We start from the raw sequence: 14,191 nt of genomic DNA, 5'->3' as shown, positions 1-14,191 counted from the left end.
TTTGGAGAACACCACTATTTTAATCTTTACTTGGTGCCACAAAACCTTCTGGTAAAAGCTGTCACACTTAGAGGCTCAACATGTAAAATAGACTGAGGCTATTTGCGGTAAGTGGGAGGGAGCCCCCACCCTCCCTCTTAGTCCCCACCTCCCTGCCTGTGGCAGCCCAAGGACTCCACAGCAGAGCAGAATTTGAAAATTAGTGACTCATTCATCCCAGAGGCCCATAGAGCTAAGGGAGTTTTCAGTTTCTTTTCTTCTTTCATTGTAATTTTTTTTCAGCTATAAAAGTAATAATAATGAGGATATTATGTAAAAACTTGGAAATAAGTAGAGGGGGGGAAAAACCCTGATTTCACCCTCCCCTAAAGCATGTGAGCATAGTTCCTTCTAGTCTTTTTTAATAAAGAGAACATTTTCAAGGAAGAACAAAGCAAATCATCCCAAAACAGAGCAAAAACCTGGTTTTAATCCTGTCACATGCGGCTGTAAGACACCCCCTCAGCTTCATGTGCCCACCGGCAGGGCTGTGTCCTACCTCCCCGCAAGTACTCCCATGAATGGTGATCACAGGCTCTCTGGACAGGCTCTTGACTTAGCTGGCAGAGCCCTGGGCGGCCTGGCAGTCCCCAGGAGCACTCCGTTAGCACAGAGAAACAACCCTGAAGCCTTTATTCAAGAACCTGGCTTAGATTCCCAGCCACCAGTTATCAGGAGAACTTTAAAACAACAAGTAGAAAATGTGAGATATTATGTTCAAGGTGTGTGCACATGAGCATTTGAGACCACCTATACCTAAAGCCACCAAGCCTGCCCCACTGAAGCTTAACTTTCTAAAAGTGGGAACCCATGGACACTGAGCGCTGGCCTGTGTATGTGCCTGCACTGTCCTGGCGAGCCCCCAAAACCTGAACAGCTAGCTCACCACAAGGGCCGTGGTGCAAGTGCATGCCTTTCTTTCCTTTCTCTTCCTTTTTCTCCAAGATTGAAGATATTTTTTACTCTAAAAATAAAAATGTTTAAAGTGCATAAAGTAAAAAAGAGAAGAAAAACATTGGGATAATACAGAAGATCATAAAGATGAAAAATACAGGCATCACTTTCTTAGCCCTGAATCCAGAGATGCCCACTGTTGATAGTCTCTTCCCTTCCCTTCAAGAAATCTTCTGTGCATATGCAAGCACATGTATCCTACATGTACACCAGGTACATGGAGGCCTTTAGGAAACCTGTTTCCCTAGCACCTTGGTCTCTTCACCGAACAGTTCCTCTCGGATATCTTTTTGTAGCAGCACATACAGAGCTGCCTTTCATTTTGGTAGCTGCATGATGTACTTTGGCTTGTCTAACAAGTCTATTGATGGGCATTCAGCCAGGGCTGTTAGGAGAATCCTTAGGCACGTAAACCTTAAGATATATCACCGGTGGTGGGTTGCCCATTGGAACAGTGTGGGAATGTTATGATGGATAGTAGACATCGCCCTTTGGAAAGTACACATTACCATTTGCCCCTCTGAATGGTGTAGGGCATCTGTTCCTCGCAGCCTATCATTTCTGGGCAGTATCAAGTCTGTGATAGGGAGGGCTTGGATTTTTCAAAATTTACTCAAAGCTGTTCTCCTTGCTAGGGTTTTGCGCTCAACAGATCCTGACCGATTCCAAGTCATGTTCTGCTACTTTGAAGATAAAGCTATTCAGAAAGACAAGTCTGGTAAGTTAATTATTGTGGTAGTCTTGTGATAAACTGAGCTTTGATAGTGTAAAAAGGAATACTACTCCCTATTTTCTGTCTTAAGTAGAAAAAATTGTTTTATGAAGTTGCATACTACATTGGAAAGTTCAGTATAAAACATATAACCTTAAAAAATACACATCTCTGTGGTTCTGCCACTGCTACAAGAGGCCTAAGAGCAGAAGGAAGGTCTTCCTTGCCCACCATCAATGCTCAAGTGTGCTCCAGCCCCCAGATTTCAACCTAGGATAAGAATAGTAATAAAAGTAAGAAGAGATATTAAAATAGAGGCAGCAAAGGAAAAAAGTTAAATGCATAGTACAGGCACTGTTTGACCAGTTTTACTATAAGGACACTGGTTTTAGCATCATTGTATTGGTCTCTGTGCTGATTTATAAGGTGTTTAAAAGTTGAGATTCTGAAATATTTATTAAATGCTTAGAAGAATTTGATTAATTTTGTAATTGTGTTTAAATAATCGAGGGGATTTAGTCGGCTGGATCCATGTATCTTTATCGATTAACTGTGGGTAACTATTTAGAGGAATGCTGACTGATAATCCTTAGGATTCATAAATTTAGTGTTAATAAAGTACAATTAGTGAGTTCTTTATGCTCCAGAAACCGTTGGCACACTGAAGAATCTATCAACTTGTTCTTGCCAATGAAGAACCAATCCCCAGATACTTCTAGTACCATTGTTTCCTTTGTTGAAAAGTCAGCCTTGAAGAAATCTTTTTTTCAAAAAATCACCTCAGGGATTCTGAGATGCTGCTTTGTGTTAGATTTCCAGCAAGTCCTTTGCAGAGCACTTCACACTCCTGCACAACAGTCAGTAAATTAGGCCCATGAATTTATTTCTGCAGCTGAGACCCTGTGGGGTTGGCAAGGAAGGTCGGTGTGAGGGTTCTGGAAGTTTCCTCTACTGGCAGTGGGGGAAACGACTGGGAGGAAGAGAAGCCTGGAAGAGGCCAGGGTGGAAGCTGCAGACAGTTTCTAAGAAAGGAAGCCTCTCTCACTGGGGTTACGGGATAGGGGAGAGGGGAGCCTAAGGCTCAAAGGGTCTCACGCAAGTGACCCAATACCATCTGGGGTGTAGTGGGATGATACTAACCACTGGCTGAGCTGTTCATTCACTGCCCTCATCCATCCACCCAGTGTTGGTTATTTAACAGCTATTTTGTGCCAAGTTTTGTACTGGATAGCTGAGTCACCCTAAGTTCTTTGGTTCTAGGAAAAAGAGTAAGTAACAGTAAAAAAAAGTTGAGACTACCAACCCCTGGGGCCTAAGAACCTATCACATTTCACCAGCCTCCTAATGAGAATATCTGTGAACTCAATCACACTCCTTTCTGAAGCTGGATATCTTTCCCATCATTCTCTCCTGAGCTCTGTTTTTCTGTTGCTGTGTCATAAAAGGAAATAAAGTTGTACTCATTTCCCCTTCACAGACATTGTGCTCCTCCACATGATTTCAGATGGAGTATTTGTTTTTGTTCTGAGTATGGTATTTAAATTAAGCCAATAAACATGTGCCTGTTAAGTTTACTTTCCCTTCTTTTCCCTCCTAAAACATGAGTGATGGGAAGGAAATGTCTTTGGAGACATGTTATTCATGAATTTTCAGAACTGACTGGGAGAGAAGTTATATAAAATGTCACCAGCCCCCAAAGGGGAGGGCTTGCCCCCCCGCCCCCCGCCCCGTGCTGCAGCTGTGAGCCGAGCCTCCCTGTGTTCCTGCAGTGCAGGGAGGTGAGGGCAGGAACCTACTCCTCACCTGGTAGCTACCCAGTTAGTCAGTACGCTGGGAATCTAGGTTAACCTTCAGTGCAAAAGGAGAATGACTTTTCTAAAGTAAAAACCTCCTTAGATGCTACTACATGATCATGGTTAGTGTCTGACCACCATCTGATTGTATTTATTAGGAATTTAAATTTCAGCTTCCGAAGAGCTATATGAAAAACTATTGTACTAAACATACACCCCCTAAACAAGATTTCACCCACCAAACCCAGCCCCTTAGAAGGCAGCCTCTCAGTCATCTGTCCAGGTCATCCTGATCACTTTCGATATTTCTGAGAACTGTTGGGGCCCATTTATCATCATAACAAGCACATATGAGATGCCTCTTTATATTCCAGGCTCTGTGCTGGGCCCAGGTGGAGAGGTGTAGCACCTGCCTACTCTCTGTCCTCCTGTCCCTGCACCCTGTCCTTTAGCCTTCCTAGTTAAAGGCACTGGATTAGGGGGACAGCATTGTGGAGGAGGAGCTGGCCTTTAATACAGTTCTTTCTCACAGTGATCCTCATGGTGTGCTTCTGCTCATTAAAATCTGCTTTGTACCCCAGTAGCAATGAGCACACCCAGTCCCCAGATCTTGATTTCTAAATACCATTCTCCCATAAAAGAAACCAGGGCTCCATGGATAAATGGTTGATGCTGGGGAGGTCTGGGGCAGGGAAAACACAAGGTGAGCCGGGGGCACTGTGCCGGAATGTAAGGTCATACTAAAAAAAAAAAGAAAGAAAAATTATGTGGACATGTCACAAGAACACAAGGACCAACCTAAGAGTTCCAAGCGGCGAAAGCTGGAACAGTTTTGAACACCAAAAAGAACTGTAGGATTGGATTATAACCAACGAATGAAATAAATATCCATGAGTCCATACTGATTAGATTATTGGATTTAAAAAACCACGGGAAAGAAAGGCAAAACATTCGTTACAGACTTCTAATAACTAAACATAGAAAGAATGAGAAGCACGGCAAATCCTGAGGAGAGGCACAGTCACTGCTATGGACGAAACCCACTGAGAGGTGCTGAGTTAGTGGGCAAAATTTTAAAGAGAAGTAGGTATCTGCACAACCTCAAAGTACTTTCCCCAAAATGTTTCTCAGTTACCTTGGTGGTTTTAACTTTGTCCACGGATTCTTTTCAGGATGTGATGCTTACTTAATTCCCCTCCCAAAGTGTGGCCTGGACTCAGTGGCTCACCTGCTTCTAAAGAATAGAATATTGGAAGGGAGAAATAGTAACTGGATGGTGGGAAACCTGGCAGGTACCACTATACCCAAGTGATCAAGGTCCATTCAGCAACAGAAGATACTGATTTCACACACACCCTGATATGATGCAAGGAGAGGGGCACTTAAGCTCTGTGCTGTTTCCCCTGACATCCTGTAACCTTAGCCTAATCATGAGCAAGTATCAGACAAGCCTAAATTGAGGGACCTCTTACAAAATGCCTGTGTTCTTCAGAAGTGTCAAAGTAATACAAAACAAGAATGGATTGAGTAATCAACAGAGACTGGAGGAAGACCAAGGAGACATAATGAGTAAATGCCATGTGGCATCCTGAATTGGATTCTGGAACAGAAAAGAGATACCAGTGGGAAAATGGGAGAAATTCAAATGAAGCCTGAAGTTTAGGAAATTGTATCGTATCAATATCTGCTTCTTAGTGTTGACAAATGCAATGTGAATGTCAGGTAGCTGAGTGAAGTGTGTGTGGGAATTCCTCAGTAAGTCTAAAATCCTGTCCGAACAGAACATTGGAAAGTAGCTGGGGTTGGTTCCTTCCTGTTGATGCTCCTGACCGTGGAAACCCCTCCTTGTTTCAGGGATGATGCAGTGTGTGATTGCCGTTGCAGACAAAGTATTTGACGCCTTCCTGAACATGATGGCAGATAAAGTAAGCCTTGTCAGAGAACCAGCTCACGTCTGCCAGCAGCACACTGAAGGACCTGATCTACCTGTCTCTTCTGACTCTCCAGGCAAAGACCAAGGAGAATGAGGAGGAGCTGGAACGGCATGCGCAGTTTCTCCTGGTGAACTTCAACCACATTCACAAGAGGATACGGAGGGTCGCGGACAAGTACCTGTCTGGTCTGGTGGATAAGTACGCTCATTTTTCTTTTAATGCCCTGTGTGTGTACACATATACATGTGTGTAAACTTTAAATCTGGAAGCCAGAGAAGGCTCATCGTTACATTATCAGTCCAGAAAAAAATGTAGTCAGAATTAAAACTTTCAAAGGGCAGTGCAGCCTCCCACATAATGTCAGTGAGTTTGCTACAGACAAACTACACAGTACCAACCTAGCGCCCTCATTCAGGGACACCTCCTCCTTACCCTCAGAGTGTCTTGCAAATACTGCCATTTTCTATTTGTGCCATAGTATGAAAACATGGGGAGCCCTGGTCATAAAAGAGGAGGATGGCTTGGGGGTATGGGGCAGTGTGGCCTGGCCACTGCGTAACCAGGACAGTCAGGTCAGAAGCGGGTCCCTGGGGCCTGCGTCTGGCCCTGAGGAGGAGAACTGGCAGGAGCCTGGGAGCAGTTCTGACTAGATGTCCTGCCCTGGCGGCCTCCTGACCTCCTCTGAGTCTCAGCTGGGCAGCCAGAGGTGGGGCTCCCAGCCTCCTGAGGCTACACTTTAAGGACTGTGGGTGCTCTGGGTATTTGGCTCCTGGGCTCTGAGAGGTGGCTCTTGGTGCAGGTTTCCCCACTTGCTATGGAGCGGGACGGTGCTAAAGACCATGCTGGACATCCTCCAGACACTGTCACTGTCGCTGAGTGCAGTAAGTGCCCCTGCCTGCCATTTGCTAAGCCTAATTTATGCTAAGTTAATTGGGGGTGGGGAACCTACACCCTACCCTGGCCTTTCCGAGTGAGCCACATCAAGTTTGGAAGCCTGTCACAGACAGGACAGGTTGGAAGAAGGGAAGCAAATGCTCCACCAGTCAGTGTCCCAGCTTGGCAGGGGCATTTTGGGGAAGGCCGTTGGAAAAGGAAATCCTGTTGTGCTTTCAGGATATTCACAAGGACCAGCCTTACTACAACATCCCTGACGCCCCCTATCGGATCACTGTTCCTGACACATATGAAGCCCGAGAGGTAGGCCCAGAGTGGTCCCCTTCTTAAGGGCTATGTCACTGCCCTCTCCTGTGTCTGTTAGGGTCAGCGTGTTCCGCACATTATGTCATTTAGTCCCCAGCAGTTTGAGGTGCGAGCAGTATGGGCCCTATTTAGCAGTTGCCATAGTCACACAGTATGAATGGGTGCCAAATCACTCCCAGGTCTGTCTGCTGCTCAGCTGTGCTGACTCTCAGCTCTTTTCTTGGTTTGGCTGCCAAACAAGTATTCAGCTACCTGTCCGTTTGTAGCATCTCAAAGCTATATGTGCAGGCATGACTTTGAGACGAGCTTGACTGCCCTGAGGTCTGACTCAGAGCCCTCACTGTGGCAGATTGAAGCCCAGCTCAGAAGGGAGCTCCCCCAGGCTGGGGCTGGTTACGTTTCAACGTCGGGGCCCCTCAGCCAAACCAGCTGCCAGTAAGGAGTTTCCCAGGGGCACTGATGAGGCCCCTGTGATGGCTTTTATGTCCCTGGACCTTCCTTCTCCTTCAGTCACTCATTCAGGACCTGTTGCAGTTGCTTGTGATGCACTGTGAGTGTGGGCTCTACCACACAGTGTCATACAAGAATTACAGACGGGCGTGTGTGGACTCCCTGTGCCCAGGAGCCTTGGTGTTAGGGCACAGTCCCTGCATCGGTTTGCTAGGGCGGCCATGACAAATTATCACAGACTGGGTGGCTTAAACAACAGAGATGTATTTTCATACATTTCTGGAGGCCAAGTCTGAGATCAAGGTGCTGGGGCAGGTGCTGACAGTGTGGGTATCTTCTGAAGCTCTCTTTTTGGCTTTCCGTGTTCTCATGTGCTCATCCCTCTATATATGACTGTGTCTTCATCTGCTCATTCTATAAAGACACCAGCCTGTTTGGATTAGGGCCCACCCTACTGACCACATTTTAATTTAGTCATCTTAAAGACCCTGTCTCCAAATACAGTTACATTCTGAAGTGCTGGAGGTTAAAGCTTCAGCGTGGATTTGGGGGGATACGATTAGGCTATAACTATCTGCAGTATCCTGATGGCTGTCTCCTGACAGCGCAGATACACTGACGTTGGGTTGATCACACCCTCTTTCAGAGCATCGTGAAGGACTTCGCTGCACGCTGTGGCATGATCCTACAGGAGGCAATGAAGTGGGCCCCCACAGTCACCAAATCTCACCTACAGGTACTTTTTTGAAATCATCCAAAATAAATCTTCAGCTGTTTTTTCATATCATCCAAAGAGCTTTACACAAACACAATACAAATAGCACTCGCATGAATAAACAGACCCAAAACGTTAGTGCCTGAAAATAATAGAAGCCTCAGAAAATGATCTGCATTAAGAGCACTGTAGGGGGTAAGTGTGCTGTTCGGGGGTGAAGAGGGCAGATGCAATCCATCTGTGGGCAGGTGGGCCCAGGGGACCAGACTGTGTGTACCAGGTGAGATGCCAGGTCTGTGGCAGGCCTGCTTGCAAGATGAGCAGGGGAGACATGGCGGGTGGCACTCCTGGCAAGCCAGCGGCAGTGTCAGCTCTGAGGGCAGGGTGCAGGGGCTGGAGTGAAGATCTCGAAGCAGAGTCAGTACCCATGCCCGTTAAAGCTCCATGTGGGCTGCATGTGTACCTAGTAGCTAGTTGTACAAGTCCTTTCAGACGAAGCCACTGGCTTATAAATGCAAATGCAAATGACTACAAGGTAAGCCATTGCTCTGAAGATGTTCAAACAGAGATGTTTGCCTCCCTGCCTCACACCTCCATTTATAAAGTGTTATTTTTTCCTTTAAAGTAAAACAGCATTTTTCTTTGTTTCAGGAATATCTAAACAAACATCAGAATTGGGTGTCGGGGCTGTCTCAGCACACGGGGCTGGCTATGGCCACCGAGAGCATTCTTCACTTCGCCGGCTACAACAAGCAGAACACAACTCTCGGGGTACGTGAAGGAGATCCTGGGGAGCCACCATCGGGGCAAGGGCCAAAGCTGATGTGTAGCTTTTCATTAAAGCCACCTGGGCACCCCCAGGCTGCCTATGTGAGGGCGCCCGAAGTGTCTGTAGGTAGATTGGAACCTTGTGAGAGATCCCCGGGTTCAGGGAAGAGCTGGTCAGTAAAGCAGGCATTTCCTTACTGTGCTTCTGTTTTGAAAACATGGATTGATGGAGATCTAAGCTTGATCCATTAATGAAGTCTGATTTGGATTTCTGTGAGTCTGCATCAATGATCGTTAGACACAGTCAGCAACATTTTATGGTCACATTGATCTGAAATGTTGGTCAACTTCCTGGTAGTCCTGTATTCAGCAGGTGCTGAACTGCATGCACACGACTTCAGCTTTATCTTGTCCTGCTCAAGATTAACTTAGAGGACAGCCATCCACTAAGTAGCACTTTCCGAGTTAAACTAATGCCTAGGATCAAAGCAGGGGATTGAGAACAGATGATCTAAGTGGCAGCGTTGTGCTTGGCTGTGTGCTCCCTTGGTGCTTCTTCACTCTCTCGGGGCGGGGTGTGGGGACGCTGCCTGCCTCTCTTTAAGGATGTGGTGGAGGTGCAGCAGCTGAGCCCCGGGGAAAGAGGCCAGCTGTGACCTTGAGAGGAAGAGAGGAGCCCATTAGCAGAGCCAGAGGAAGCCAGTGTCTGTTTACCTCTTGTCATGCTTGGAACTCTCACCTTGAGGTTACTGCGTTTTCTCTGAAGGCATTAGCATCTCAGACGCAGGCAGCAGAGGCCAGGCTGCCATCCCCAGGTGTTGCTACCAAGTGGCATTGGCTCAGCTCCCCAGTCTGGGTCTCTCCACCCATCTGAGACACAGACAAAAGCCAGAAGCAGGACTCACAGACTAAGAATGCGTTTGACAACTTGTAGTCCTTCTCTAGACTGTAGTCAGCTGACTTGTGAGAGAGATTTTGCCTAAAAGACTTAAATATTATTCTCAGAAAATTAGATTTTGGTTAGGTTTACCCTTTTCTGTGGCTAAGGACAAAAGGATACTTTTTATTGTATGCTCTGATTGTTGCTGTGCTGGAGATCCTGGCCTAGGTGCCCCTGCTCCATGGAAAGCAAAGTCTGCAGGCCCCAAAGTGACATGTCTCCATCACACTGCACTCGGAGCCCTTTCAGAAACGTGGTTTCAGGCCAGCAGGTCATGCTGCCCAGAACTCAATCAGAAAACCTCTGCAGACCATCAGCCGCCCCTCAGTGCGCTGGGCATGTGAGCCAGCAGTTACGTAATGGAGAGGGCTAGCCTGCCCTGTGGCCCGCCAGTGCTGCTTGCTGCCCCAGGGCTCTGTGGGCATCGCTGAGCCCCCATACAGCCTGGTGAGAGAGGACCGTTACCCCTATTTTGCAGAGGGGAGCACACTGAGTTTCAGGGAGAGTGAGTGGCCTCCCCAGGGTCTCACAGCTGGTCAGTGGCAGAGCCAGGTCCCAGTGCAGGCCTGCTTGATGCCAAAGGCTACACTGTCTCCAAAAGCATAAAGCAGTTTTAGGTGACTTTTTTTTTTTTTTAATAAGCCAGTTAAAGAGTTTTATGAGAAAATCATATATTTTTGTTCTTGCTTGGTTTTGGTTTTTCTCAAAATTTATGCTTTCTTCCCCTGACTCTCATCATCTCCCCCACAAATAAAATCTCTCAAAATTCCAACAATTGAGAAACTCATTTTGCTCCATAGTATCTGTATATCAAGCAGTGGGTAGGTCTTGTTGATTCGTGATAAAAGGTGCTGACAGATCATGCGAGAGGTGGTGATGCATGGTGGCAATCTTCAAGACTCTGGGTGGAGCAGTGACCAGCCAAGGTTGAGGAGAAGAGCCAGGAGACCTGGAGTCCTAGACGGGCAGGCAGTGGGCTAGGGGCCGAGGCTGAAGCACAGGAAGTGGGGGAGTGTGTGCTTTGCACATACGTTCCCCATCCTGTGGGTTGGCTGTCTGTACTCAGTGTGCCCCTTTACAGTCAGCAGCGAGTGGATGTTTCAGATCCCCTGTAGCTTTTGCTGGCTCTGTCACTGCTCTCACTTCAGTCACCCTCTACCGTCTTAAGTCACAGTTACATACCACACACACCACCACAGAGGGGGCCTCTCGTGACCATTAACCTCACAGCATTGCCATTGCACTTTACAGTGATTTTCACAGCAATGTGTTGATTGTCTCTGTTGCAGAGGCCTGTTTGCCACTGGGGGTGAAAGTAGTCAGGGCTGCAACGTGTAGCTACGGTACAAGCTGCCTTCCAGACACATTTTTTTCGTATTAAAAATTTTTTAAAAATCTTTTTCCATGGGATACACCAGACTAAAGGTGTTCTAAAGTATTTCATTTTATTGACTTGCCAGCACTGGAGATTTTTAATAACCCCTGGATCTGAACTTCTTAATTGGACTTAGGTTTGGCTGTGGTAAACATGACAAAAACATTGCAGTGGTCTGAAGTAATTATTAATATTTGTCCACAGGCAACTCAGCTCACCGAGCGCCCAGCCTGTGTGAAGAAAGATTACTCCAACTTCATGGCATCCCTGAACCTGCGCAACCGCTACGCAGGCGAGGTACTTCTGCCCCTGTGTCCAAGGCCCTTCTAAGTGTCCTCTTGGTCTGATGTCATTTGAAGTGGACTTGAAGGCATGGGGCCCAGGAACCATCACAGTCAGAAGTTTTTATGACAGACACTCACCACAGTGGCTACACTGAAGCATTCTATTTTCAGTGGTAACAAACATTCATTGAGTGCTATGCATTATCTGGGGCAGCTGGTGAGCTGTAGCTCTATGTACTATTATTCCAATTTTACAGATAGAGAAACTGAGGTTTCCAAGGTTAAGTAACTTGCCAAAGTCACACAAGCAGAGCAAGATTGGGAACCACATCTTACCACCATGAGGGAATTTTCCACCATACCACAGTTTATCCTAAGTCACTTCACCTCTTAGCCCCAGCTTCCTCATCCATAAAACACAGAAGCTAGCCTAGACCATTTCAGAGGTCCTTGGAAGCCATCGACAGCCTGGTCTGAGTAGGGCGCACCTTCCCTGAGAGCTCTGCAACTTGCTTGTCCTAGCAGTTGCGCCCCCATCAGCCCCGGCAGTGGGACCCATGCCCCCGCTCAGCTGCCACTGACCCGATGTTCCCAGTCACTGCGAATTGCTCTGAGCACCTGTTCCACATGTTTTGAATTCCCCTTGGTAGTGGGAAGTCTGTAGTTGGGGGCAGGGGGAAGTTATATTTTATTTTTAAAATAGTGAGTCTGAGCCCTGGCTGATAGTTCATTTGGTTAGAGCTTCATCCTGATACACCGAGGTTGCTGGTTCAGTCCCTGGTCAGCACACATGCAAAAATCAACCAGTGAATGCATAAATAAGTGGGACAACAAACTGATGTTTCTCTCTTCCTCTCTCCCTCTTCCCCTTCCCCCTGTTTCTCTCTCCCTCCTTCCTTCCTTCCCTCTCTAAAATAAATTAATAAATTAAAATAGAGTGAGGCTGATTTTGTTGAGTCACTGATTATGAAGGAACTTTATTCAACCCATGTTCTGTGGCCCTGTGTGAGTCGGCCCCTGGGCTCAGTACTGGAATACAAAGATGACAAGGCCACATCCCTGCCCTTGAGGACCATCTAGAATGGTGGGAACACTAACACACATTTCTAAAAGAGAAGTTCCCAAAAAGCTGCGAGCAGTGGTAGTAGCATCGTTGGCACGAGCCTGTCACTCTCTGCATCCATAAGGTCTAGTTTGGGACAGTAAAGTACCCTTCTTTGGTCCTGCCTTGATTGTGGTTAGGTGGCTGCCAGGGCCTTACCCATGTGCCTGAATTACGTGCGCCTCTGCTGACATGGCATGCTTCTTGTAGGTGTATGGAATGATTCGGTTCTCCAACGCCACAGGCCAGATATCTGACCTGAACAAAATGATGGTCCAGGAGCTGAACACAGCACTAGACCTTGGTAATCCTCAAAACTACACCCAGGCCATGTTCAAGCTGACAGCGATGCTCATCAGCAGCAAAGGTAAGGGACCACCAGCACCAGGGACCTCTGGGCTCATTTGTAAATAAATGTTGGCCTTCGACATCCTTAGTGAACTGGGGTCTGGCTGAAGAAAGAGCGGGAGCTCAACCAATAGAGATCTCTGTGGCCTCTTCAGGGGATGGAAGTAAATAAGAAGCCTTTGTTGGCCCAGCTGTTGCTGACTGTCTTTCTGACCTTGGGTGGCTGTGGCTTCAGCCTGTGTTCAAGGCTTCTGAACAGTGTGTGTTTGATTCTAGATTGTGACCCACAGCTCCTCCATCATCTGTGTTGGGGTCCTCTCCGGATGTTCAATGAGCATGGCATGGAGACTGCGCTGGCCTGCTGGGAGTGGCTTCTGGCTGGCAAGAATGGAGTGGAAGTGCCGGTAGGACACGTGGTGGTCTGCCCCTGAGGGTGAAGCAGGGGAACAAGTGAAGAGAACTTGTCCTGGCTCCTCGGCTGATGAGCTTGGAGACCCTGGACAAGCCCCCACCCTCTGGGACCTCAGTCTCCTTGTGTGTAAGGGTGTGATACTAATGACTGACCCCAGGACAGTCACGGCTACCATGGAGGATATATGTTAAAACCATCCCAGTGGTGCCTAGAAGTTGTTATTTTTCCAAAACTCAGTAGGGGGAGCCATTTCTTTGAGATTGGAGCACCCATCAGCATCGAATGGGATTGGGAATGGTGTTTGTCCACAAAGATGCTTCTCTTGGTCTGCTGATTTGGGGAGGAGCAGCCTGCCTTGTGTCCGTATGTCTGAAGTTTCTACTGGCGAGGGCCCACAGGGAAGGTCGCTTGTGTCCTTCCAGCTGATTGAAGGAACACCTAAGGAGAGTTTCATTTTTCAAGGGTCCTGTTAATTTTCATGGTAACAGTGAATTTGACATGTTTTTTCTGTGTTTTTTAAGATCAGCTAAGTGGTCAAAAGGGGTGTTTGTTTTGGGGGGTTTTTTTGTCCCCTGAGGGAAATTAGAGTATTTCCAAAGGTGAAATTAATATGTCCCAGGCAGGGTGGTAGTGGCAATAATCATAATACTTCATATTATTTTATAACTTCATGGAGTTTGTGTTGGGAACACCATTCAGAGTTTGAGGAAGTGTTTTGGGTCAGTTGGCTTTTGTGGGAGTTGCCTAGACAGGAAGAGGCACTTGCCCCTGCCTCTCAAAAGATGTGAGCTTGGGCCCTGGGCTAACCAGTGTCTCCTAGACCCTTTCTAGATGAAACTAAGGTGGGCACTGCATTCTCAGCCTGGCCTGCTCTGCCCTCATCAGAGAGTGTGCAAAAAGGCCTATGGGAGCCATGCCGCAGCCTGAAGGGTTCTGGCTCCAGAGCAGTGCTCCTTGTCTGTATAATGAGAATAATAACAAGGGCACTTACGGCATGGAGTTGTGAAGATTAAACGACTGGTTCACATCACAAGCCAGGAACAGTGCCCAGCAGGTAATGAGCTTCCAGTAGATGCTCGCTGCTGTTATGAGGGAGGCTCTTACTGCCAGGCAGAGGATTCTTCAGTGACAACTCCTTACCATTGCCATCTCTCTCTCTCTCTCT

General features: G+C 47.1%; 1 protein-coding gene across 1 annotated transcript in view; it reads left to right on the top strand.

Annotated features, from left to right (window-relative positions):
- PI4KA (phosphatidylinositol 4-kinase alpha) overlaps nucleotides 1-14,191 on the top strand; it is a 99,088-nt gene that overhangs the window by 61,161 nt on the left and 23,736 nt on the right. Inside the window, exons 23-32 of the mRNA XM_054592734.1 lie at nucleotides 1,629-1,711; nucleotides 5,353-5,423; nucleotides 5,506-5,630; nucleotides 6,232-6,313; nucleotides 6,546-6,629; nucleotides 7,729-7,818; nucleotides 8,449-8,568; nucleotides 11,085-11,177; nucleotides 12,477-12,633; nucleotides 12,891-13,018. Of these exons, the coding sequence (XP_054448709.1) occupies nucleotides 1,629-1,711; nucleotides 5,353-5,423; nucleotides 5,506-5,630; nucleotides 6,232-6,313; nucleotides 6,546-6,629; nucleotides 7,729-7,818; nucleotides 8,449-8,568; nucleotides 11,085-11,177; nucleotides 12,477-12,633; nucleotides 12,891-13,018 (1,033 nt within the window). The remainder of the gene's footprint in view (nucleotides 1-1,628; nucleotides 1,712-5,352; nucleotides 5,424-5,505; nucleotides 5,631-6,231; nucleotides 6,314-6,545; nucleotides 6,630-7,728; nucleotides 7,819-8,448; nucleotides 8,569-11,084; nucleotides 11,178-12,476; nucleotides 12,634-12,890; nucleotides 13,019-14,191) is intronic.

Source organism: Pteronotus mesoamericanus, unplaced genomic scaffold (assembly GCF_021234165.1).
Source record: "Pteronotus mesoamericanus isolate MK-2021 breed Mesoamerican mustached bat unplaced genomic scaffold, CSHL_Meso_final scaffold_371, whole genome shotgun sequence".
Classification (NCBI taxonomy): Eukaryota; Metazoa; Chordata; class Mammalia; order Chiroptera; family Mormoopidae; genus Pteronotus; species Pteronotus mesoamericanus.
Note: the sequence above shows the minus strand (reverse complement) of the source record. Positions and strands in the feature narration are given on the sequence as shown.